This window comes from Rattus norvegicus, chromosome 6 (genome assembly GCF_036323735.1).
Source record: "Rattus norvegicus strain BN/NHsdMcwi chromosome 6, GRCr8, whole genome shotgun sequence".
NCBI lineage: Eukaryota > Metazoa > Chordata > Mammalia > Rodentia > Muridae > Rattus > Rattus norvegicus.
The window spans coordinates 44,273,933-44,299,214 of record NC_086024.1 but is presented as its reverse complement, the minus strand read 5'-3'; the positions used below and the strand labels follow the sequence as shown (position 1 = coordinate 44,299,214).

Sequence of the window (25,282 nt, the reverse complement as noted above, 5' to 3'; positions counted from 1 at the left end):
GGCGCGGCTGATTGATGGGCTCCCGGCTCAATGACAGGGGCCGGGGCGTGGGTGGGGCGGGGCCGGCGAAGAGGGCGGGGGCTCAGTGGAAATGTGTCGGTGACTTTGAATGGGGAGACTGAGCGCGAGCGAGCGAGGCGCGCGCGCACACATACGCGCACACACAGCCGGGCTCGCTCCGAGATCCCCGGCCACGTAAGTAACTATTAATACCGCCTCGCCCGGGGATGCGGGCGTGCTGAGCGCCGGGATTGGCCTAGGGCACCGTGGCCATCCCCTTTAATTTTTAAATACACGGTCCTCTCCTACTTCTGGGTGGCAAGAAAGAAAAGAAAAGAAGACAAGCCGTCGATTTTTATTTTTCCTCCAGAACAAGCCCGCCGTGCAATTTGGTCGCAAGGCATCGGGAGACAAGAGTGGTTTGCAAATTGTTCCAAGCCTCAAGACCCAGCTGTGCAGCGGAAAAAGAACGCCGCGGGTTAACAGAGTCCGGGGAGCATCTGCGGCCAGCTCCTGCAGGACCCCCGGAAATCTCCTGCCGCTGGTCCCCCCAGGTCACCGCCCGCACTTCTTGCTTCATCAGAGGAGGATCTGGGACGTGAGCGGCGACAGCAAGAGCTAGTGCTGACCGCGCGGGCTCAGCTTTGGGCTTTGTCGCGGTACCTGTGCCTGCCCTACTCCGCACTCCCTACTCAGCTTTTGCAATCTTTTGTTGCCACTGCTGACCGCCCCAAGTTAAATGCTCCTTTGCTATTTTGCTTTTTTTTCTGTCCCTTTTTTTTTTTTTTTTTTTGAGAGCGAGAGGGAGAGCTCTGCGATTTTTTGGAAAAGCCTCAGACGCCATCTACAGTTAAGACTTAGGTAACTGCCCTCTCTAGCACCCCCTTCCACGCCCCCCACCCTTTCTACCAAAAAGGGGGGGTGCAGCGCGGATTCTGGCTGCCGCGCGGCGTGAGCCGGTAGACCCGTGCTTATTTCCTTTTTCTTTTTGTTTGGTTTCTAACGCGTGGAGGGCGAGCCGGCGCCGCACGCTCCCTGAAGACTGCACAAACTCCAGGCAGGGCTCCTCCGCCCGGTCTGCGGATCCTCAGCTGGGGATCGCTCAGGATCCCGGCGCTGCAGCTCCGCACCCCAGAGGCACGCTCACTCGTCCAGATCCACGCGGCGAACAGAGACCCACTGACTCCAGAGTGCGGTTCTGCACTGCGCTGGCGGCTTCTGGGTAACAAAAGGACCCGAGTTGTCGGCCGAGCGAGCACCCCCGGGAGCGGGGCTCGCAGCCGGGGACCAGCCCTGCGGCGCCCATCTGGGGGCTAGTTCTTAACTCTCCTCTACGGAGCCCCAGACGGGTCCCCTCCCTTCTTGATCCTTTTAAGTCTGTGGCACAGAGGCGCCTGCACCCGCGGCTCATCCATCTCTCCAGTGGGGTTTTTCTTTTTGGTTTGTTTGTTTTGTCGTGTGCGATCCCCACACTCATGAACATACACAGGTCTACCCCTATCACAATAGCGAGATATGGGAGATCGCGGAACAAAACCCAGGATTTCGAAGAGCTGTCGTCTATAAGGTCCGCTGAGCCCAGCCAGAGTTTCAGCCCGAACCTTGGCTCTCCGAGCCCGCCCGAGACTCCGAACTTGTCGCATTGCGTTTCCTGCATCGGGAAATACTTACTGTTGGAGCCTCTGGAGGGAGACCACGTTTTCCGCGCTGTGCATCTGCACAGCGGAGAGGAGCTGGTGTGCAAGGTAACCAGCCCATCTTTGCTTTTGCGTTTTGTCTTTTGCTTAAATTAAAAAAAAAATATCCTGGGGACTTTGCCTGTGCGGGAGGTCTCAAAGCTCTCAAGTCCAGGACTGAAAGATTGCTGGGATCATTATGCGTGGCCTCGTTAAACGGGTTTATTTGTGTGTCTGTCCACGTTCGACTAGTTGCGAAGTTTTCAGACCGTTTCAGACAATGGGGCGGGCTGCAGCGGGGGCGTTTTGGGGAGATCCGGGGAGGGAGGGCGGCGAATCTGAACCGGGGCACGGACATGCGTGCCCTGGGAGGCTCGTAGAGCTCGGGTGCGTGGGGCTGATTCCCTTTGCCGGGGCATTTCTCTCCCCAGGTCGATCCCCCTCCCCTTCATGTAAGGACTAGGGAATCCCCGGTTGGTTTTCAGACGCCGCTCCTTCGGTTTCTTTTGTAGCCATTGTTCTTAGCAGCCTGCAGGTGTTAAACCTTTGTTCCAAAGGTGGCTTTTTAAAAGAGACACAAAAAGTGTCCCCTCCGGCTGAGCCCAAGGCTCTAGCAGAGGGAAAAGGAGTTTTAAAGCTTCCTTCTGCCTGGAGACTGGAAAGGAAGGTTGGGGTGGAAATTCGCCCCTTGCGCACCTTTGGGTGAACAAGGAATCCTTTGGGTCTTTTTGTCTAGGTTTCTTCTTGTCTTCAGACTCCCTGACTGCACACCCCCATTACTGCTCCCCCTGCACCCACAAGTACACCTTTGCCTGTTTAGAGCCTGCCCTTTGGAGCCCCCTGTGCTAGTACTAAGAAGGACACTTCAATTTCCTTTTTGTCTTTGACCCTGAACAGTAACTGGTTTGTGTCTCTGTGTGTCTGTGTGTGTGTCTTTGTGTGCGCTCCCCGAGTACCACAAGAGGACAGAGGAAGGATAGTAACAAAATATTTGACTCCAGTCAGTTTCCTACTGCAGTGGAGGACAGGACTTACCAGAATTAGATGTAGATCAAGAATACATTACCACTTAAATTTAGGTTCTTCTGGTTTTGTTTGTTTGTTTGTTTATTTATTTGTTGAGGCGGAAGTGGGACCGCACTGTCTTTGAAATGGTTACTGTGAACATCTGTGCTGCAAATACTGTATTACACTTTTCTCAATTAATCACTGGCTGCTTTGTGAAATCGCCTTATTTCATACTGGGTTGGAGCGCTTCCTTGCAAAAACCGGGTGGGTGAAGATCTCCGGGCAATTCTGAAATTATTTATCCCTGAATTTAGAAGAAATCAAAGACTCTTTAAATATTGTTGTTTGCATGTATTAGGTATTGGGGATTTCACATCTTCTCTAAGTTACCGTAGTCAAGAACAACTGTGCCCAGCAAAAGCCTTAAATTTTGTAGGCAACTCGGAGCCTGATTGGAGCCCTGCACACTGCACAATAGGACAGTCATCCTTTGAAATGAATGAATTCTACTGAGCTGTCATTCTCCTATGAAATATGCACCATCATCGGCAGTGAGCATCCCCCTCCTTTTGCTCAACTTCAGTAGAGCATTTTAATATATTTTCCCCCTAAAGGCGACAGATGACTTTACATCAAAACTGTCCGTGGCCAAATTCTGCAGGCGGATCTTGTTATTCCTTCTTTGTTTAAAACTAGGCTTGTCTCTGGCCTCTGTTCGTTCTCTTTGCTGATCCTTCAAGACATATTTCACTCTAGGCTGACCTTATAGTGTCATTTGCAGACTTGCTCTCTGGCCCCAAACTGTACTTAATCTGTTGGTTTAGTTATTTCAAAGATTGAATCAGCTCCTCACCAATTACAGTGTAGCTGCAAGTGGATTTAAGTGCGGTATCATTGTTCTGTTTGACAGAGGTCATCCCTTTATGACTGCACAGCTTCTGTTCCCTTGCCTTCTTCCCCGAGGTGACGTGGGTGACTTCCACAAGCATGGCTGTGTGCAACACTCTCCAGGAGAGTTTTAGGAGGGCGATGCTGTGAACGGCCCCAATATACACACTGTGGGCTCTTTAGCTTGCTACAGCACTCAGAGCCCTCCACACTGAATCCACTTCCTTTTGATGCCTTTGGGGTTCCTGTTTCCTAGCTTCTTGTTCATGCAGTCCAAAGTACAAAAGGAGATAGAACAGAAAGTTGGTGTTTATTGTGTAGGATGCATTAAGAGTATTCTGTAGGACACTCTGTGGTGGGGGAGGAGTGCAGGAAGAGCTTCCAGGGGCAGGAGCAAAATTCCCCAGCCCGATGATTGACGCCACGTGCCTACTTCAGTTAGCCAAAGTAGGGAAGGATCTTTAGGGGGTCTTTAGCTGTTTTCACAAAAAATTCTTGTAGCTACTGTGCAGAATGACGTAATTACTATCTTGGCAGAATGGGCACTTTTTCTTTTTTCTTTTCAGACAAGATGAATGTGGCCTGATCTTAGGGCCTTATCTGAACTGTCACATTATATAACCAAGGCTCCCAATTAAACATTTAAAAGGAGCTGGCACCCAGGCTCAGGGCTTGATTTTTGCACTTGAGGGTGATGGTTTAAATACCAGTCCAAGCCTATAAATGCCTGTTATAGCCACTAATAAAAGTTTGGCTCCTTTCTGTTTAGGAAAATGTAAGCACGTCTTTTAGTTTGTTCATTTTTCTGTCCACCATTTTGCGTTCTCCTACAAAGGGTATGGCCGCTTTGGGAAGCTGCCATGAATTTGCTTGCTACTTTCATTTAATCTTCTGCTCATTCAGCTTTTCAAGCTGTGCTGTGGGAGAGCAGGCTAGCCACGCTGAGCCAAAGGTTGTTTGATTTTATTTTTTGAAAGGCAACTGGAAACAGGAAGTGTATTATAAATAATCAGAACGGTAGGCCCTGGCGACAGAACCCACAGCCTGATGCTTCAGAACAAATCATGCTTGTTACGTAATGCAGCTTGTTGACATTAGCCACTACGGTGTGTGTCTGTCTCTCTCTGTGTGTGTGTGTGTGTGTGTGTGTGTGTGTGTGTGTGTGTGTGTGTTCCTTGATGAAATTGCTGAGGCTTCCCCCGTTCTGTGGCCTGCAGCCTGGATGCTAAGGTTGACTCAAGCATTTCAGATTCCTAATTGAGCGGGCCACTGAGGTCACTGCTCTGAGGTCGGTCATCATTTGACAGTATCAGGGTGTGATTTGTGGTCTCCGGGGAGGCTGAAGCATTCATTCTTAAATTCGAGGGTGTAGTGGTAACAGCTGTGCCACTTTCCTGAGATACCTCATTATGGCTCATTCACAGCCTTACTGTTGACTTTGCTTCCTCAGCCCCAGTTAGCACCAGCCTCCGTGAGGTGCTTATTGTCCCTGTTTGACTCACAGGTTTTTTTTTTTTTATGCTTAGTTACTTAACCCTTGGAATTTTATATTGCAGTCTGTGTTCCTTGAATGGGCGACAGAAGGATTCCAGGGTAACACGGGCATTTCAGACTGGGCCTTGTTAGCAAAGAGAATTGAAAGAGAGGTTCCTGGCTGGGATCAGGACCCACAAAAGGTTGTGGTGTCTAGGTCCCGGTGTTTATTATGCAAAGAGGGAGGTTCTTTGTGCACTTTACCCATCCTATTCCGATGAATGGTGAGGTGACCCAGCTGGAGTGATGGACATCCCCCAGGCAGGATTTTTTCCTCCTCTCCTACCACACTCTATACTGATGATGAGGGTCTCATTAGGACCTAGCGTCAGGAGCTCACTGCTACACAGAAGATGGATAGAAGGTTTTTATGAGGCTTGCTTGAATCCCCCCCATTCACCTGTACCGCTTCCAAATAGCTCCCCCTTGCACATTCTTCTTCTGAGCAAGGGAAACCCCATTCCAACCCTAGGTGCTGGCAGAGCTGAGTAACTCTAGGCTTTGAGTGAATGAGAAGCTCCCCTTCCTTAATATCTTTCTGTTGCGTTCGTTTCTTAAGTCTCTTCAGAGGTATGGGTGGCACTTTTTTCTTTCTAAGCAACAGTGAGGTGGCATTTCACAGGCTAGCTCTGATTCATAGAAAATCGTTGCATAATGGATTCATTGAGTTAGATATCTGTGGAGGGAAAAGGGAAGCCTGCCTGGCTTTCTATGGAGAAGGCCCCTTTGCAAATCCTGAAGCTGCCACTGGGGGCAAGAGTTCAATTTGTTTTCTGTGCCTCAGTTTGCACGTCTGTAAAATGAATTTACCACACATAGAGAACTGTGGAGGATACTGAATTAATTGTTCATTCATGTTGCACATTTTCTGGGTATTTTTGATAAGAAAAGAGATGTTTGTCTTTTTCCTCGAGTCACTTAGTTTTTTTTCTGTATTTTTCTGTATCCATTTCTTTTTTCTATAAATATATAACTGGAGAAACTATAGGGAAGAATGATAATATTTAGGCTTAGGTAATAGCTCAGACAGTAAAATGCTTGCCCCACAAGCATGAAGATCTGATTTGGATAACCCGTATCCACATTTAAAAAGCTGTGTGTGATGCTCCTGATATCAGCTCTGGCAAGACAAGGACAGGAGGATGCCAGGGCTCCCTGATCAGCCAGCTTCACCAAATTGGTAGGTTCAAGACCAACAAGAAGCCCTGTCTCAAAACACAAGGTGGATAGTTTCCTGAAGAGCCATACCGAGGTGGACCTCTGGCCTCTACACAGACACAGAGATACCAACATACATATATACAGACAGACAGACAGACAGACACACACACACACACACACACACACACACTGAATACTAAAACTTAACATTTTACTATTTTTTCTAGACTCCCTAGACTCCCCCAAACATTGAATCAAGTTTCACTTATCTATGTTAGACCATTTAAGATTTGAAGGTTTAGAGGAGTCAAGACATGTTGTTATTTGTTTGTTAGCTTGTTTTTTTCCCCCCCTGGACTATACTACACAGCTGGTAACAGACAGAACTGGTATATGGGGGGTCTAAGTTTCATATTCTTTATGCCACATTAAAGCAGGAGTCCGTAGGGGGGATTCAGCATTCTGCATTTGGGTCCTAGGAGGCACCTCTGATTGGAGGTCTTGTCGGTTTTGTTCTAGGTGTTTGAGATCAGCTGCTACCAGGAGTCCCTGGCCCCCTGCTTCTGCCTGTCTGCCCATAGCAACATCAACCAAATCACAGAAATCCTCCTGGGAGAGACCAAAGCCTATGTGTTCTTCGAGCGGAGCTATGGAGACATGCATTCCTTTGTCCGCACTTGCAAGAAGCTGAGGGAGGAGGAGGCAGCCCGACTGTTCTACCAGATTGCCTCGGCGGTGGCCCACTGCCATGATGGGGGGCTGGTGCTGCGTGACCTCAAGCTGCGGAAATTTATCTTCAAGGATGAAGAGAGGTAAGTGGAGCTCAGCCCATGCAGGTGTGAGTGTGTGTGTGTGTGTGTGTGTGTGTGTGTGTGTGTGTGTGTGATGTCTGCATCTGCATCTGTAGGGAGCTTGTTCCAATGCCTGTTGTCCAGGTGAGAGTTAGGGCAAGCAGAACAAAGAGAGAGTCTTGTGGTGTCCCAATCCCCTTGGCAAACAAGAAATCATTGCTCCTGTCATGAAACATTCAAAGGCCAGGGGGATAGGATAGTCTGTCACCTGCTGAATGTGTGTGGTTTGTATGAAGAATTCTGAAGGAGGCTGCAAACTAGTGTGGCAGTTTCTAAGTCAACAAAGACAGGTTTATGAAGGCTTCATGCTGTCAGAGCACTGACTACCTAGGGGGGATTGTTTATAGCCCTTTCACTCCCTTAATAGCTGTTTCCTGTGCACGTAGTAGGTGTAAACCACAGGCTTGCAAGTGAACATCAGAAGTAGATAGACCTTGGACCTATCAAACAGTCAGAGGTGAGTCCTGTGTGTCTTGGGTCCTGTGTGATGTGGTGTGGTGGGAATTGCCTGTTCTCACTAGATCTTGTGTAACCCAGAAAGGTTTGAAAGAGAGAGAAGCATGGTAGTCTGGGAAGGGCTGGCTTGCCAGGCGGGGAACTGATGGTGGGAGTTCAGGCACCAAGGATGCCTGGTTATCTCAAGAAACATCTGGTCAAGACACGAGTATCTGGGCTTCATTCATGGGTACACCGTTAACTCATCGGGTTCCATTTAGCCAACCTGGCCCGAGCCCAGCTTTCTCTTCCTTATAAAACTTCCTTTTAAGAATGTAGTTTCTTAGGGGGACACAGGCAACATCTTTAGCTGTTTTCACTCACCTGTTCCTTGTGGCCTGTGGGGATGACCCACAAATCAAAAGCCCCACAGTAGTGTCCCAGGAATTATTTGAGAGACTCCACACACCTGAGTCTGTGAAGCGAGCCTCAAGTCTTGACCTTGGTCATTCTGGACTGGAAAAGAGGGCGGGAACGTCTCAAGGCAGTCTGGTCCACTTCCTTCAACCCCTCACCTCACTGACATTTCTTCGGTACTTTCTGTAAATCAGACAGACCTTGGGGAGCAGACCTTTCTGGTTTCTATTTCCTTTGACATCCAGTTCAGTGGGCTGTGATATTTTCACACTATTGTTTACAGAAATCCATTGTCCCCTCCCCCATGAGCTGGAGCTAGTGAATTGTACTTTTTTGTTCTCTCTCTCTCTCTCTCTCTCTCTCTCTCTCTCTCCATCTGTATCCGTATTTCTTTCCTCCACGGTTTAAACTAATTGGAGACTTAATGTCTGGCAAGCACTTGGGGCTTAGCAAAGGAAAAGGGCCTGTTGTTACTTAAGCCAAATGGAATAATTTCATGGGCATTCGTAATCCAGCTGTGTATGCAGCATGCAGAGAGCTTCTGGGCTTCCTGTGCCTACAAAGGCTGCTTCTTTTGCATATTTTTATCCATGTGGGTGGGGTTGGTGGACACTAGCAACTCTGGCAGCTAATGTCCTGGTCTTTGGTTAGATGGCTTCATTATTTTTAAAAGTGAAGTGAAGAAGCAGACTCCCCTAAATATGTGGGCAGTGTGTACCTTTTCCTCCTCCAGCTCTGATGCTCCAGCCCTTGGAACTTAGACACAGGGGCATGGTCCTTATGCTCTTGTCTTTAATAATTGTTATGACCTTGGGGTGCTGCCGTCTGTCCACCATGCTGTCATGGCTTTCCCATGAATGCTCATCACCCATTTTCAGTGTTCACATGCATATCTTTTCTGCTTTGAATGTTCTCATTTGGAAGATGGATATGGAGTAGCCAAAGACATTTCCTTTACCATTTGTCCAGCTACAAAAGTAAGAGGCATTGTTTACTGACCTCCTACAATACAGTCATAGGTCAGCCTACTTAATTCTTTGTAAAGATGGAAAGGTCCATATGTGTGTGTGTATATATATGTGTATGTGTGCACATATGTGTGTGTACATATGTGTGTGTGCATGTGTGTGTGTGTGTGTGTGTGTGTGTGTGTGTGTGTTGCAGCAGAGCAAATCCTCTTTGTGCATTATAGGCCCGGCATTCCACCACTGAGCTACATCCCAGCCCATGTACATTTTGTAGCCAATGGTTCTGAAAGCAGGAGTGTTGAGGTCTCAGAGTGAACACCTAGAAAGTGCAGAAGGTGGATGAGCTTCTCTAGGTAGTCAACTCAGCTATCAAGGACTCCATTCCTCTGCCAGAGCCCTCTAAAAGCTGCAGCCATATGTCACGGGCTCTGCATAATTAAAGGTTACTTTAGAGACCTAATCAGGCATCAGTGAATATCAGGGTGGCATATCCCAAGGTCAGACCCATGGCAGATAAACATTTCTGAAGTGAGCCAAAGGAATGTAGATATTGTTGTGTGGCAAAACACTAGAGCATGACCAGGAGATAGCCTATGTCTGATTTCTAACCCTTTCTTGGTCCTATGGACAAAACTTTGAAACAACCAACTACCAAGGACTACCTTGACAGTCCTCATTTACTGGTTTATGCCTCATTTACTTATTCAAACACCAGTCCCCCCGCCCCCCTCTCACCCGTTCTCCCTTTGAAACAGTTTTGCAATATAGCCATACTACTTTGGAATTCAGGATCCTCCTGCTTCCGACACTCAAGTATTCAGGCATGGGCTCCACACCTGACTGTAACTTCTCTCTCCTGACCTACAGAGTAGTAGAAGGTAAAGGCAGAATTGGTTGAGCCCCACTTGTGTACTATTGACTGAACCCAGGGCAATCTATGACGATTCTTAGTGGGGCTTTCCATGCTTTATACACTATGCCATTTAGATGGCACCCAAGGTCATGTGCAGACTCAAGGCCAGTATACCTACTACTGTGGTATTGGGATCATTGATGGCCTGGCTTGTTCATCTGATTCCCTTTGGCTTTGATTTCGGTTCTGGATTCAGGTCCTCATCTCCAGTCCCTCTATATGTTTGTAAACTGTAGCCTCCTCAAGACTGACACCGTCATTGCTTCCCTGGAAGGTGATTAGCATTCAGTGAGGTGACAGTGTGACCTGCATGCAGAAACAGTGCTTGAAGACACTGGGGTGGGGGGAACCGAGAAGAAAACCAGTTACCTTTATGCATGAATATTCCAGAATCCTTAGTGGGTTCATGAATGATGAAGTCACTCTCTTTAGCAGTCACAATAGTTCCCTCTAGTGTAAGCTTGATTCCACCCAGGCTGGGGAGGGAGCAGAGTTCTTCAGGGCAGACCTCCTTTTCTGTGTCCACTGTGACGACCTACCACCCCTGAACCTCATTTTGAAGAAATGAATACGAAGTCTTCATTGAACCCTTTTGCACCCTCAATCCTGCAGAACCCTGCAGGACCTCCTCTAGATCTGATATCCATATTACCACAGGGGCTCTCCCATACCCCCTGGCCTTTCTTTCCCTGTGGTGTATTGTGAGACCTGCTTGATCATATTGCTAAAGACCCTATAAATTTTCACTGTACCTCAAACCAAGACCTGAGTTTAGAAGTGAGCCAGAGTGATTGTCTAGGTCCCAGCCCCTGCTGTTGGACTCACTAAGACATTTCACTTTGACAGAACGCCTAACCTGCACGCCCAGACAGCCTGCACTGTAAAACGGACTAGAAACTCTCCTTATAGAAGGCAGATTAATGTTGACCTTGGCTTTTTCCACACCTGCTTTCCCCTGCCCTTTTAATAGGCTGCTAAGGAAAGTGGTAGACCATGGTTCTGTCAGTGACCTTTGCTCTGTTTTGTCCTGCTGGCTTCTTCTCCTGGGCAAGTCTCCTGGCCAGGCACCCCCCCCCCCACCAGCCTCAGATCACTGTTTACATCTCTTAACACAGAAATGTCCCATGTGAACTCAGAAACTTGCCTTCTTACATGCTACTGCGCTGGTCCAGAGATCTTTATCTCTAAAGGTGGTTGCTTTCATTTCTGCTGCTATGAGGAAGCCTATCTTCTCACTGGGCTCTGAGATCTCCTGTAGGCACTCAGTGACTGGGGGAGGGGGTGCTGGAGGGTTTTGTGTAAGAAGTGCAGCTTGCACCTCTTTGTCAGGGAAAGCCTTTCTCCCTCCCCCACAGCAGAGGTTAAGGCCATCTCTCTGAGGTGCTGCTGTCTGTGTTGGCTCTTCCTTTAGATCTTCAAGTTGCTTCCACCTCCACTGAGGTTGCTATATCTAATAAAGGATTCAGAGCAGGCACCGGAGCCCCAGAGGGCAGGCTCAGCTTTCCTTTCACTAATATCTATATATAGTTCTGCAACTTATAGGCACTCTATTTTAGGGAAGTTCTCTCTCTCTCTCTCTCTCTCTCTCTCTCTCTCTCTCTCTCTCTCTCTCTCTCTCTCTTCGGCTTTGACGAGACAAAGCTTCCAGAAAATGTTCATATTTAGGTAGACCAATTACGTGTCTTTGTGCCTATGCCAAGCTGACTTCCCAATGTACTCTGAAAAGCTCTCTAAGATGGTGAAGTGTCCAGAAGTGTGTGTGTGTGTGTGTGTGTGTGTGTGTGTGTGTGTGTGTGTGTACATACATGTATACAGGTGCCTGTGGAGGCCAAAGGTCAACTTTGGATGCTGCTTTTCTGAAGCTAGAAGCCAAGAGCTGTCCATCTTGTTTCTAAGAGAGGGTCTTTCCCTGGGACATGAGGTTTGCTAAGTAGTCTAGGATGACTTAGTGGTTATCCCAGGGATCTGCCCATCTCCACCTTCCCAGCCCTGGAATTATAAGGACACCCCAAAGTGAGGTTTTTAGAACTCAGATTCTCAAGCTTGCTCAGCAAACACTTGAAGGACTGAACTATCCCCTCTGCCCTTCCTACTCTGTTTTCATGGGCTGACCTAAATACCCGTTACTAAGCTGTCCTCTGTTGCTCTGCCATTGCTCCTGCTGGACTGGTGAGCTTCCTGGAGACAGAAGTGGCATCTCATTCATGGTAGGCCTGGCTATTTGTTGAATAAACGAGAATCTCCTTTTTTGGGTAGGAACAGCTCAGATTGGATTCTAATGACAGGATGAGAGAGACAGGGATAAATAGAAATCATTTAAATGTAGGTCGTTGCCTAGAACGGGAGCCCAGAAAACTTATGAATCCCCATGGAGACACCTTTCAAAGAGAGCTATTTTCAAAGTTGCACATTGAGTGAGAAATTAACCCATTGCTGCTGTCTTGGTCCATTGATTGATGCCTAAGGAAGGCTTATTTAAGACTTTGTTTTCAGCAGACTGTAATTTCATTTAGGAAGGGCTTTGCTCATCTCAGTGAGAATTGGCCAATCTTCCCCGGGCTCTTTCCCTAGAAGCAACCTGACTTCCAGCTATGTGTTGGTAGAATCTACTGCTGTGCTAGACTTTGTCCTTTGACTGATGGCAGAGTCTGAGGCCACAGCAAAGTAGGAAGTTGCCACAGTGGTGAGAGAGGCTTATTTCTTTCACTTTGTCCTATGATCTCAGCTTCCTCTCTCATTTTTCATAAGTCTTGTTTTTATTTGTGTGTGTGTGTGTGTGTGTGTGTGTGTGCGTGTGTGTGTGCGCGCGCGCGCACGTGTGCCTATGTCTGTACCAGTATCTGTGTATGTGTGTGTACATCTGTGTATGTGTTTTTGCCACATGTTTGGGTATCTATCAAGGCCAGGAGAGGGCATTTCGTCCCCTGGAACTAGAGTTACAGGTGGTTGTGAGTTACCTGAGTATGTGTTAGGAACTGATTTGGGTCGTCTGCAAAAATAGTAAGTGCTCTTAAAATTTGAACCCTCTCTCGTGCACTTTGAACCCTTACCCCTTCCCTCTTTCTTGACAGGCTTGCTATGCAGCCTTGGCTTGCCTCAAACCTGCAGTGATCTTTGTGCCTCTGTCTCCTTAGTGCTGAAGTTACAGGCATGCACCACCATGACTGTATGATGTCTTCTCTGTAGCTAATTAAAGATGGTCTATGTGAAGCCCCCAGCACTCGGCCTTTGCACTTGCTGATCTTAAAGATATCATTGCCATCCCTGCTTCCAGCCACTGTCTAATGGCATAGAATTTTATAAATCTGAAACTTGGACATTCATTTGTTTATTCAAGGAATGCTTGCTAAGCACCAGTTATGTGCTAGACCCTTCTAGATGCTGAAGACTGTTATGCCAATGAGGCTGGTGTCTTGTTTTAATAGGATCCACATGGACCAGAATGACTCTATCCTAACTACTGTGCTTAAATAAACTTACTTCTATTTAGTTGCCATATTTATTTGTGTTTATTTACTGTGTGTGTGTGTGTGTGTGTGTGTGTGTAGATGCATGCAAGGCTGCACATGTATGCATTCTGGCACATAGATGCTGAGGTCAGAGGACAATTTGTAGGCGTCAGTTCTTTCCTTATACCATGCAGATTCTTTGTTTGTTCGATTTCAGATTCTTCTTTGTTCAGTTCATCAGACTTGACAGAAAGTGCCTTTAACCACTGAATCATCTTATTGGCTCACACAGTCCACATTTGAATTAATGAACTTAAAGCCACTTACCATAGACTTTGTACATTTTAAGAACTTGAGGCCCATTATTTTCTAGCCAGGTTTCTGACAACTTTGAAGTCAGGGAAGGTAGCTGTACAGTCTATGCTGTGAAACACAAGGGCAGCTTCAGGTACCATGCTCCTAGTCATATGTGTAAGATTCTGCCTCTTGAACCTAACTCCCTAGAAAGAATGTTGTGGCCTAGTTGTCCAGATGTACACTTAGTGGAGCCAGCACCTAGTGTCTACCTGAAGCTCAGATTTCCAAGGAATTTTGACATTTATGAATGGTACCCCAATTAACCAAAACCACAGGCAGTCCTGTTACTCCATGGGTGGCTTCCATTTTTTTCACAGCACTGTATGATAGGGACTTAGCATTTTCAGTATGTAATGGTTGTATCAATAGTCCCTCACACCCAAGAATATACATATCATAAGAAAAATTCCCTATCTGTGTTGATTTGGAGGTAGAAGGGAGTGGATAGAAACATTTTTCAAATGTGCTTTTCTCAGCCCTTGTGGGGTTTTTTAGAGCCGTTGGAAGAGGTCAATCTGTTTAAAGTTTCTCTGGGCTCCAGACATAGCTCTTAAGTATTCTTTAATGATCCTAGATAAAATGCTGGGGCTGGAGGATGAGGGACTTAGATCCGGAAATCATATGCCATTGCAAATATTTATTAAGTACTTATTCTGTCTGTGATGCTATACATTGGAAAGGCAAGCATCAGTATAAGAAAGCCCATGATGGGAAAGATGGTGGGCTAGGCAATTCCCTATTTCAGCCGTAGGAGTGTGGAAGAAATAGCAACCTGGGGAGACAGGGTGCGGAGAGAGCTGTTGGGGAGAGTGGGGCTCATCTACAGAAACAGTAATGAGACTGACAGGTGGCTAGGGCCTTGGATATATTCCCTGATCTTGTCCTAGACCTGAAACCCACTGACCAACTACTAGAGTCATATTTGAATGGTGGGAGGTGTACAAGCAAAACAACCAGGGATAGTGAGGCAGGAAGCTATATTCTCTACATCTGAAACACATCAGCACTAAAGCTAAGAGTATGACCAGACTTTTTGGTTCTCTGAGCTTCTTGGTTATGTGCTAAGCCATCTGCAGGGATCCCTGGTTTTTGGGCTGCCTGCCAGGCGAAGCATCTTCTGGCCTAGGCTTAGAGAGGAACTTTCAGGTAGAGACCCAGCCTGAGCAGTATGATGTCAACACCACCCTGCAGGCTCACAAGCACTGATACTGGAGAAGCTTTTCCGAGATGGGAATCAATTGATTGCTCTGGGGTAGGACACATCCTTCAGGAGACACTTCTAAGTGCAGGAAGCAAGTGGTGAATGGGGAATCAGTGTGGCTTTGTGTTCTAGCTCGGGTTTCCCTGTCTGTTTCCATGGTGACAAGAGTCATGAAGCCCTAAGGGCTGCAAGCTGTGGTTTCTGTGGAATCTTCCAAGCAGTAGAATGACACTCCAGGTGGAATGGCTTCCCCTGTGGATCCAGTGGCCTCAGTGAGTCAGAGGTGCGCCCACAATGCCAGAGGCTCCATTGCAATGGGTGTGTTACTCAGGTGGCTTCCTCATCCCAGCTACGCCTTGACAGGTCCCCCACCTTTCTCAGCTGCCAGGGTCTCTCCAATTGTCTTGTGCATCCAATATATGCAAAACAAGCAGTTGCAGGTTGTGTGTGGGTACAAGATACTGTAGCTTCGCCTCCCTGGCATTCCCCTTCCTTTTGACATCTGTCTTGCACCATGGAGGGTTTTTCTTGACTCTGTGCCAGCTGCCATCACTACTCACTGGTGAGCTATTCCAGACAGGAGAATCACTGATACTGGCCCCGGAGCACACAGTTGGTTACTGGAAAAATCTGTATATACACGAAACAAGATTAAAAGAAGGATTGGGTAGTGCGATGTCATGTAGCAGTGTGGGCCAGGTTTGCGCCATGTTACCTACAATGCTGTCCCCAGCCCCCGACACCTTCTGTGACTCACTGTCGTGGGACTCTTTCTTGTACAATTGACCTGATTACTGAGGGTACACTTTCAGGAATAGCAGGTACAGAGTAAGTCCAGCCTGCTGCAGCCGATCTTTCCTTCTTGGCTCTTGCTCTGCCTGGACCCTGAGGCTGACAACCTTCTCTGACCTCTTCTGCAGCTCTGAATGATCTCCTGCAACCGGATTTCCCGTCCCTGTCAGGCCCACTTTGCTGAACTCCTGGCTGAGCCCCACCCTGTCCTCTCCTCTTCCTGCCAGGAGCTCAGGGTGAGGCTTAAGGGTTTAAAAGCAAAACATGGTTTGCTGTTGGGGGCTGGGTTCTGTCTCTCTCCTTTCTTCATTTCTTTGGCTCTTTTCATTGTCGTAGGTAGGGAATTGTATTAGAGGATAAAAATATATATATATTTTTTGAATACCAACTCTGCTCTTACTTGCCAGGTAGCAAGTCTCCTCGGCTTTTGGTCTCTTAACCGTTTTCATTTAGTAAGTATGTGGATCATTCCATCTCTACACCTCTGTCCACACCATAACTATACATGACATTTAGTTAACTCATAGATGGGTTCATATGTCAATAAGTCAGGTACCGAGTAAATCTGGAACTGAGCCGTGCCTCCATCTACTTAACACTACGTCTTTGCAAACTTCTTCAACACCTCTGTTTTTTGATCATGGTACCAAGATGTACTTGGAGGAGACAGTGACAGTAGAATCTTCATGACATGCATTCAGAGTCAGCTCTTTTCAGTCAGCTGGGTGTGCCTCAGGGTATTTAATTCTCCGAGCCTCTGTTTCCTTATTTGACATGCATAGCCTAATCCTTGCCTTTCGTTTTTGTTAGGAGACACAAAAAGGCAGGCTGTTCAACCCCAGCATCTGACTATTCCAGTCCACAGTGTATGGGTACTACTGCTTTTCAAATCATTGCATTATGATTGTGAGGGTGTCCTACAGGAAGCAGTACAGCCTGACAGCTGCAGAATAATTAGGAATATAGAAGCTAGAAAAGCCCTTTTCATATTAGTTATTTGATCATGTTTCACGGGAGAGAAACAATTGAAAGAGCCTTGGGTTACATTGCAAACTAGACTTGGTAGTTGGAGGGTCTTTGGGACCTTGTTTTTGAGGGAGGGCACTCTTGCTCCCACAGGTGCCAGGAGAGGAATCGAATTCTGCTAGTCCTGGCTCCCCCCACTCAGCTCTGGGCTATGATGATACAGGGCTGTCACTAGGCTGCTAACCCCTGAGTACACAGGCTGTCCTCTTGTGAGCCTTGTTAATCTGTGAGGTCTAAAGCAAGGCAGCTTGTTACCTTCTTATGCAAGAGACAGACAGAAGAGGGCCCAGGGAGATCTAGCTTCCCTGGTCTAGTGCTGTCTGTCCTAGGCTTCTGCCTTCCTTGGAATTTATAGTTATTCAGTCCCCATTGTCCTTGTCTTCTCCTCCTGCCCAGCATGTCACTTTCATAAATATGTCTTCTTCATAAATCATCCCTATCTCCTCCACCCCGATAATGGACATCCTGAGTGTCTGAGAGGCAGGGCTGAGCTGAGCGCGTAACTAAAAGCACGAGCATCTCAAGCAAGCGTGAACAAGTATGGCGGTCCCAGTGGAGAGAGGGGCCAGAGCATCACCTCTGATTCCACCTGCCCAGGCTTGCATTCACACATTCTCCTCTGTCTGCAACACTCAGCTCTGGAGTTGAGAGCCGGAGTCTGTTTTACATTCGGGTCTGTATAGTTACCACCATCCTATAGGCAGTTCTGCTACACTGGGCTCTCTGGGATATCCCGTCTTGAGTTCCTTTATTTAATGCTCAGCAAAACAAAGAGGATGGTTGTGGCCTTATGTGTCATGAGCATATCCCTGGTGCCTAGTTTGGGAGCTCTATGGAAGTAAATGCTCCTGAACGTCTTCTAAATGCCTGAATGATTAGTGGGCTATTTGAATCACCAGGTCCACAGATGCTCTTGTTGGTTTTTATGGAAATCAACTTCTTTGCCAGGGAAATTCATCATCCCCCAGACTGTTTAAGAGACTTCAGGAGAAGCCTGTTCATTCATATCTACACTGATCTCTTGTCTGCAAAGTCCCTTCCCTGTGCTCAGTCCTGGGAAAAGAAGCAGAGACAGCTCCATTCCCCGAGAGGAGATAGAGGGTCATCAGACTTGGAAGCCCTGAGTAGCTCCTGTGGTTGCACAACAGGACCTCAGGCACTGGGGCTGAAGCCCAAGCCTCCTGCCTCACTTCCCTCTGCTCCAGCACATGGAGAACATCCCGGAAGATCAGTGTTTAAAGATAGAATCCAGACCACTTGCCTCGACCCTTGTTAGAAGTGATATAAACAAGCCTAGGATGTTCCGGGGAGGAGCAAGGTCAGGGAGAGCCTCTGGGGATGCATTTCTTTTCCATCCTGTCTCCAGGCTGCTCTTCCCCTCTCCTCTGCCCTGCCTTGGATGCTGATGCTGTGGAAGGTAGTAAAAGCTTGACTGTGCCTACCTGGATGAAGCCTTCTGAGTATCAGTGGCTGAGTTGGCTCAATGGGAAGAATGAGCACCCAGCCCCGCTATGACTGACTTGGCCTCTGGGGCTAGGGCTCCTGGTACACACACACACACACACACACACACACACACACACACACACACACACACACACATACACACACACACACACAAACCATATACCCTCCTTGTGTCATAATGTAAAGAAAACAGACACATAAACACATGGCTTGCGTTAGGCATGTACATGACATTTGACATTCGCACTTAGTAATTTTTAAAGAATGAACTTGACCTTGAAGCTGACTTTGATATGTGCTTTGTTATCTGGGTTGCCCTGGTTCCTAGGACAGCTCACTGGCTCCAGCACGTGATGAGCCAGAGAGATCCAGCGGCACCCCACTGCACCCTCAGACCTTGCCTAACGCAATCCTAAAACAGTGGTTCTCAACCTTCCTAATGCTACAGCTCTTTAAGGCAGCTCCTCATGTTGTGGTGACCCCCCAATGATAAAATTATCTTCACTGCTACTTCATAACTATAACTTTGCTACTGTTATGAATTGTAAAGTAAATACTTGGGGGACACAAAGGTTTGTCAACAGGGATGTGACACACAGGGTGAGAATGGCTGCTGAAGGGTAGGAGGCTAAAGTTCCCTATAGATTGGCCAGGAGCAGTCTAGGTTCAGCATCAGGCAAGTGGTTGTAGTAATTTTATTCTGTTGCATAGTTTCTGAGTTTTTGTCTTGCAGTGGGGGATAGAGGGGGGCAACATCACGTGGGGGAGTGTTAAAGGTGGTGGTCCTGGCCACAGGCTAAAGTCCTAATTATGGGGCCACACACACAAGTCTCCATGATGAGGGGTCAGGAAATTTGAATGTGGGGGTAGGAATAAAAAAATATCAGAATGTACAGTTATAATGTGCAAGAGATAAGCAGGGACCAGACTACAAATGTAAAGATTTAGCTTAACATAAAGTGTGTGGAGTTGAGAGGCTGCCTCCTGAGGAGGTGGACAGAGGAATTCGTTCCTTGGAATCCTGTTCATCTCCCCTTCCCCTATCACATGCCTGGTTTATGGACCTGTCCTGATTCCTACATAATTCTCCTGAGGTAGGAGAATGGGGCTACTGTTTCTTTACAGCAGAGCTGAAAACCCCATAGTCCACACCTCTGTATAAGCCAATTGGTGCCAGCACTGGGCCCAGGCATGTAAGCCACCACAGCAACAGATAGCAGGTCTTTTCCCTCTGTATCCAAAGTGACTCTGTTTTGCTTCCACAAGCTCCTGGAGGTAAGGAGGCCGGGGATTATTCAAAATGATCACCCAGTGGTCACCCAGCGATATAGGAGTTCTGAAGGCCAAACCATGTGGATTGAAGTGAGCAGCATCCCCACGGCTGATGGGAGCCGCACAGCAGATTTCTGTAGGGCACACGGGTGAAACCCACTTCATGTCAATCATTTAAGCAGACACTTATGCATAATGAGCTGTACATCAGCAGAAGAATGGTCTAAGCAGGGGACATTATGGGCAGAGGTCCCCAGAGGGACTGAGCAAGACATTGCCTTTGAAGCAATCAGAAGAGTCTGCAACACAGATTATGCTTGGAGGGTAGGGACACACATGGGATCAGTCAGCAGACACAACAAAAACACTGGCCTCCGTGTGGATGACCCAGGACACTCCTAGAGGGGTTTGTAATGAGAATCCTCCCCCAACCTGAATCCTCTGTCTCCAAGGTTTAAACTCCCCCCCCCCTGAATTGGTAGCCTTTCACACACACATTGGTAGGAATTACTTCCCAAGTTACAGTTCATAGCTATGGCAGCTACTGCCAAGTTAAGGAAGCCAGAGGTGGAAGTAACTGTCGAGATGAGCTCTTGTATCTGTGACTCAGGATTCTCTCCCTCCCTCCCCACTCCCTCCCTCCTTCTCTCTCTCCCCCTGGGTTCATAGTCTCCTCTCTGGGCATTTTGGAACATCTGGTGAGGCCGGTGGGTGGGTCACTGCCACCTGCCACCTCCTATTAGGAGAAATAAGCTGGAGAAAGAAAGATTTGTTTTTAATCAGTTCAATTCCAGATTAACACAGCTAGAGCCTTCTTAGTTTTGTAGACCATTAGTTACAGGAGCGTTCGAAAACAGGCATGGGGTAGGGTTGTTGTAGAAGATGGCTCAGCGAATGGCAGAGGAAATTACATGTTGCTGTGTATTATGGAATGTTAGATCTGGCACAGAAACAGCCTGGTGTGGGTGGATGCATGATGATTAGTGGATATCATGAGGGTGAACCAAATGGATGCTCAAAAATGGTTACGATGGTTAATCTTTTAAGGTAAAATTTACCATATTAAAATAAAAGCAGTCCTCCCCAAATAAACCACACACACACACACACACACACACACACACACACACACTGCCTTCTCTAGTACTCCACTTTACAGGGAGGTTGAGAGACTTAGCTGAAGCTACACAGCTAGTGAGAGATAAGTCTGACTGGGAGTCTACACCCCTGAAGACCACACTATCTAGGAAAGCAATCAGTGCTTGATTTTTGAAACATGTTCATAGGAGATCCTAGAAGAAACGCATCTTTTGTCAACTCTACTACAGAGCTCCCAGCAGCTCTGCTTAACTAGTTGCTATCAAGGACTTTTCAGACCACCTTGAGAGACAGATCTGCAGGTAGAGGGAGGAAGAAAAGAGAGAAGATGGGAGGAAGATGGTCTTGGGCTACATGCTGTGAGTGATGACCAAGGTGGCCCTGTTGTAGTTTGCCCAAACACTATTTTGAACTCGACAGCTTGTGTACTCAAGCAGGACGAATGCCTGGTTGTGTGTACTTGTAGATGTGAAGAAGTAATGTGAATTTGCAGGTCTTTTAAGTGCCTCAGAGGTCCAACTCCAGCTCCAACTGTCCTTAGCTCCCATCTTAGCAGGACTCTAGGAATGTTGTGAAAACCGCCCACTCAAAGGATGGTGCTCCTCTCTGAGAGAAGAGAGAAGGATTTTCATTTCAAACACAGGGAAGCAGTATGTTTACCAGTCTCATGAAGCCCAGGCTGGCTTCCAACTTGCTGTGTAGTTCAGGTTGACCTTGAACTCCTGATCTTCTTTGCCTCTGCCTTCCAAGTGCTGTGATTGCAGGTGTGTACCCCCATGCCTGGCACCAGTTTGTTTTGCACTAATCTGATTGATTAAAGAAGTCATCTTATTTTCCAGACTTTTTATTTTCACAGTATATATCTTTATTTCACACTCAACGATGATGCCATGGGGGCATGTCATGCTAATGGCGTAAGCTGGGTGTTGAGGCCTCAGAATTTCACATGCATTTCTCCAGCTTTCCCAGCACATCTAGGGCTTGCATGTTTGTATGGATAAGTTGCTGGGTTCTTGAAAAGCTGGTGGATTGGGGGAGGTGGGGTGGGATAAATTGTTTGAAAGGACGCTTAGGGTAATACTGCTATTGTCACACCCATCTACCCAGGTACACAGTCACATGTGAACCATGCATCTGTAATTAGAGAGAGGTGCCAGGTCAAAGACCCCCGGCTTTGGGAGTGTGACAGGCAGGAAAGGGCAGGTGAATATCTGGAAATGAAGATCAATTTGATATTCGTATGCTAGGCTTAGATGAGTAGGTTGTGGAGACTACTTGAACCGAAATTTTCCCTGACTCTGCCTGTGTCCTAAAGAAAAGCGGTGGGCACAGCTAAAGAACCAGAAGGCAAAGTTAGGCATTCTTATCCACCTCCTAGCTAAAAGGCTTCAAGAAATTTACCCAAGTCTCCATATTTAGTATTCTACATTATCAGTGACATCCAACTTTTTACATGGATGGATGGATGGATGGATGGATGGATGGATGGATGGATGGATGGATGAACACACATCAGCAGCCCTGATATACTGATGGGATGGATGTGTCTCCCTGATCCTTAGGAGCTTCTGTCTTTGTCTCTTTCTTACAGGACTCGTGTCAAGCTGGAGAGTTTGGAAGACGCTTACATTCTCCGGGGTGATGACGACTCCCTCTCTGACAAGCATGGCTGCCCAGCATATGTCAGCCCAGAGATCTTGAACACCAACGGCAGTTATTCGGGCAAGGCAGCGGACGTGTGGAGCCTGGGGGTAATGCTGTACACCATGTTGGTGGGGCGTTACCCTTTCCATGACATTGAGCCTAGTTCCCTCTTCAGTAAGATCCGCAGGGGCCAATTCAACATTCCAGAAACTCTGTCTCCCAAGGCCAAGTGCCTCATCCGAAGCATCCTGCGACGGGAGCCCTCAGAGCGGCTGACCTCACAGGAAATTCTGGACCATCCTTGGTTTTCTACAGATTTTAGTGTCTCAAATTCGGGATTTGGTGCTAAAGAGGCATGTGACCAGCTGGTGCCAGACGTCAACATGGAGGAGAACTTGGACCCTTTCTTTAACTGAGCTTAAGGCCCAGGGACACATAGCAGGTACCAGGAGCGAGAGAGAGCTCCAGAAAGGAGTTCTGGGACACAGGTGGCCTGGCTGAGAAGCAAGACGGACCCATCATATTTACACATTTCTTGGTTCAGAGAAGGAATATGTTCTAGGAAATGATGGAACATGTAGCATGGGAACAAGATGTGTGGGATGGGGGTTGGGTTCAGATGGACGGGAGCCCTTCCCCTAAACTTCTCTTCCCTTGGGTAGCCTGAGAGTCCCCCTTACCAGTAGGGCTATCTGGTCTACCCCACTTTTCATTTTGTTCAGAAATAGTTGCAGATCTCGATAGAATCGAAACTCTTCTGCCTCAAACACATACCTTGGCATTGCACTGTTAGCATTTAACTTCTTGTTACGATTCAGGGAAGGGACAATTGATCGAAGATTTTTTTTTTCGAACAGGCCAACCACCTATGTAATAATTAATAGGATTCACCTAAAAAATAATAATAATTCGGTGCACACAGACTGACCTGAAACCTGGGTGCTAAACTAAAAGAAAACAAAAGTTCCAGTTGTCGTCTCTCATCCACACTTTCCAATTCATTTCTTCTAAATAAACAATTTCCTATTCTGGTTAGGAAGTGACATGTTAATGCTTTGCTCCCTGAAGGGGGAAGGGAAGTCTATTCCTTCACAGACATTTCTGTTTTGTATCAGCTGGTTTTTGTAGCAAGAAACTATATGAAGTCAAACTTCCAGATACATTATCACAGTCCAGGGGATGAAGAAAGGAAAAGAGAAAAATACAACTCCTTTCTGGTTTTTGTTCTTTTGAAGGAAGAGGGTTCACATTGTAGACATTGCTCTCTGCTCCAAATACGGTGAGGGGGTCCCAGAGGGCAGGCGCCTCCTGGAGTCAGATCTTTTTGATGATGCTGATCTCAACATTTTGTTTTTGCTTTATGGGAAACTAGTAAAACAAGACAGGTTGTCCCATGTGTATAAAATACAGGGCAGCTATTTCCTTTTCTTTGCTAAGAATGATCCTTTGGGCTTGGAAAGGCCCTCTGGTTTGAACAGAAGGAGTAAATGGGCAATAAGCCAAAAGCCAGGATGATATACATACAAACAGCTCTCTGTCCCAATACGCACCTTGTATTTATTAAGGAAAATGTCACATTGTGATGTATCAAGCCAGTACTTCAATTACGGGTCAATGGGATGACATGTTACATGCTGTAGTTTAACATTTATAATTTTATTCCCCTGTTTTGAGTATATCTGTCCCTGGAATAACCTTTTATTTGGCTCTCTCTAGATAGCCTTATTTGATTTCGAGTGGCAAAATGTTTTCCTTTTGTATTCTGGCTTTTTTATTGCTGTATGATACAGAACTCTTTTGGCATAAATATTTGTGTTCCCAGTACCTCAGTCATTTGGGTTTTACTGCTTGCATATGTTTTGTGAAATGGTCCTGTTTTTGGGTAGGTAACACGTGGACTCTAGTATGTAAATGTTACTTGAATCTGTGCTTCACTCTCGTATGTGGCATGTGTGTGCGGACTCTTGGATGCTTCACGCCTACTCCACTGGAGCCCCTGTCCCCAGGAGGGCAGCTTCCCCATTGATAATCAGGGGACAAAGCTGCCATGGATTTACCCTTGATTCTATTTTGATAATGGAAGATACAGAGAAAGGGTTTTTACATTCAGAAGATGGTGCTGTGGCAAGAAGGACCTTTTATCTTCCCTCTCCCCTGTTTTTAAAGTCCTGGGTGGGAGGAAAGATTGGTAACATGCATGATGGGGACTAATGGCCTCTGGTGCTTTGTCCTGTATTTGGTTTAATGTTTTTGTCCTAATCTCTTCAATCAATAAAATTGTGCGTATTTAACTAAAAGTCTGGGATCTAGAAAATGATTTCTCTGTCAGTGTGTTTGGGGCCATCACATACCAAGCAAGAAATCCATAATTTGCCTAGGTAAGCTCTCCTTCTAGTCAAATCAGCATTCATCAGAGCTAGCTACCTCTGACCTAGGACACATATTGGCCAATCTAGATGTGGCAGCTCACTATTATCCACCTTATCATTCCTAGGAAGGATAAATCATGTTCCATTTATAGTTGGTCCTCAGACAGGCACGTAAATGTCTTGTCAAAGATGAAATAACCCATAGGTATTAGACGTATGACTGCTGGTCCGTACATCTGTTTAGTCTCAAGCCTTTTGACAGCCTGTGATGTCAGAGCCCAGAGGCTCTCAGAGAGTGCAATGATCATAGCAGAATTATCTGTGTTACTCTACAACTTAGTACCTTCTCCCATGTGATTTTCTGTGAAAAGCCATACCTTGTACAACTTAAATCCAAGTATCCAAGAAGACCCAATTCCCAGCAACTGATATTGACCCATACCGTTCTCTGAGATGCGTAGATTTCCAATGCTAGATAAGGTTTTGAGGTAATTGTCTATTGATTACCTTGATCAGAACAGCATGATAACCCATAGAGGTTCACTCTTAATCCAAGACACCCCATATGATGTCTTTACTTTATATCATAGAGAGCCAACAGATGGAGCATGAGAAAAGGTGTGGCTGGGGTGGGTTGTGGGGAGGTAGTAAATGGGGCTGCATATGAGATTCATAGACATAAGCTTTCTATGCTGGGATCCTACCTGTTCAGGTCATTCGGAAGGTATTCTGAGAGGGGAGGTGAGGCACTGTGAAA

The 25,282-nt window shown here is 46.8% G+C and overlaps 1 protein-coding gene across 4 annotated transcripts; it reads left to right on the top strand.

Moving 5' to 3' along the window:
* Positions 1–75: 75 nt before the first annotated feature.
* Positions 76–24,453, top strand: Trib2 (tribbles pseudokinase 2). 4 transcript variants are annotated; one of them, XM_039112192.2, is made up of 4 exons: positions 76–195; positions 371–1,745; positions 6,786–7,078; positions 22,104–24,453. In XM_039112192.2, the coding sequence occupies exons 2-4, from the start codon at positions 1,476–1,478 to the stop codon at positions 22,570–22,572; spliced, it is 1,032 nt and encodes a 343-aa protein (XP_038968120.1). In that variant the 5' UTR covers positions 76–195; positions 371–1,475; the 3' UTR covers positions 22,573–24,453. The 4 variants fall into 4 exon arrangements, with proteins under 4 accessions (XP_038968120.1, XP_038968121.1, XP_038968122.1 ...); XM_039112193.2 differs by adding an exon at positions 7,504–7,574 and having other exon boundaries at positions 104–1,745; positions 22,104–22,200; XM_039112194.2 differs by lacking the exon at positions 22,104–24,453 and adding exons at positions 7,504–7,574; positions 12,922–18,300 and having other exon boundaries at positions 104–1,745.
* The last annotated feature ends 829 nt before the right edge of the window (positions 24,454–25,282 follow it).

Excerpts from the sequence above, each read along its gene's own strand:
- Trib2 (XM_039112192.2), top strand. The coding sequence starts at position 1,476 with ATGAACATACACAGGTCTACCCCTATCACAATAGCGAGATATGGGAGA. Across the intron at positions 1,746-6,785 it reads GAGAGGAGCTGGTGTGCAAG|GTGTTTGAGATCAGCTGCTA; the intron begins GTAACCAGCCCA and ends GTTTTGTTCTAG. Across the intron at positions 7,079-22,103 it reads ATCTTCAAGGATGAAGAGAG|GACTCGTGTCAAGCTGGAGA; the intron begins GTAAGTGGAGCT and ends TCTTTCTTACAG.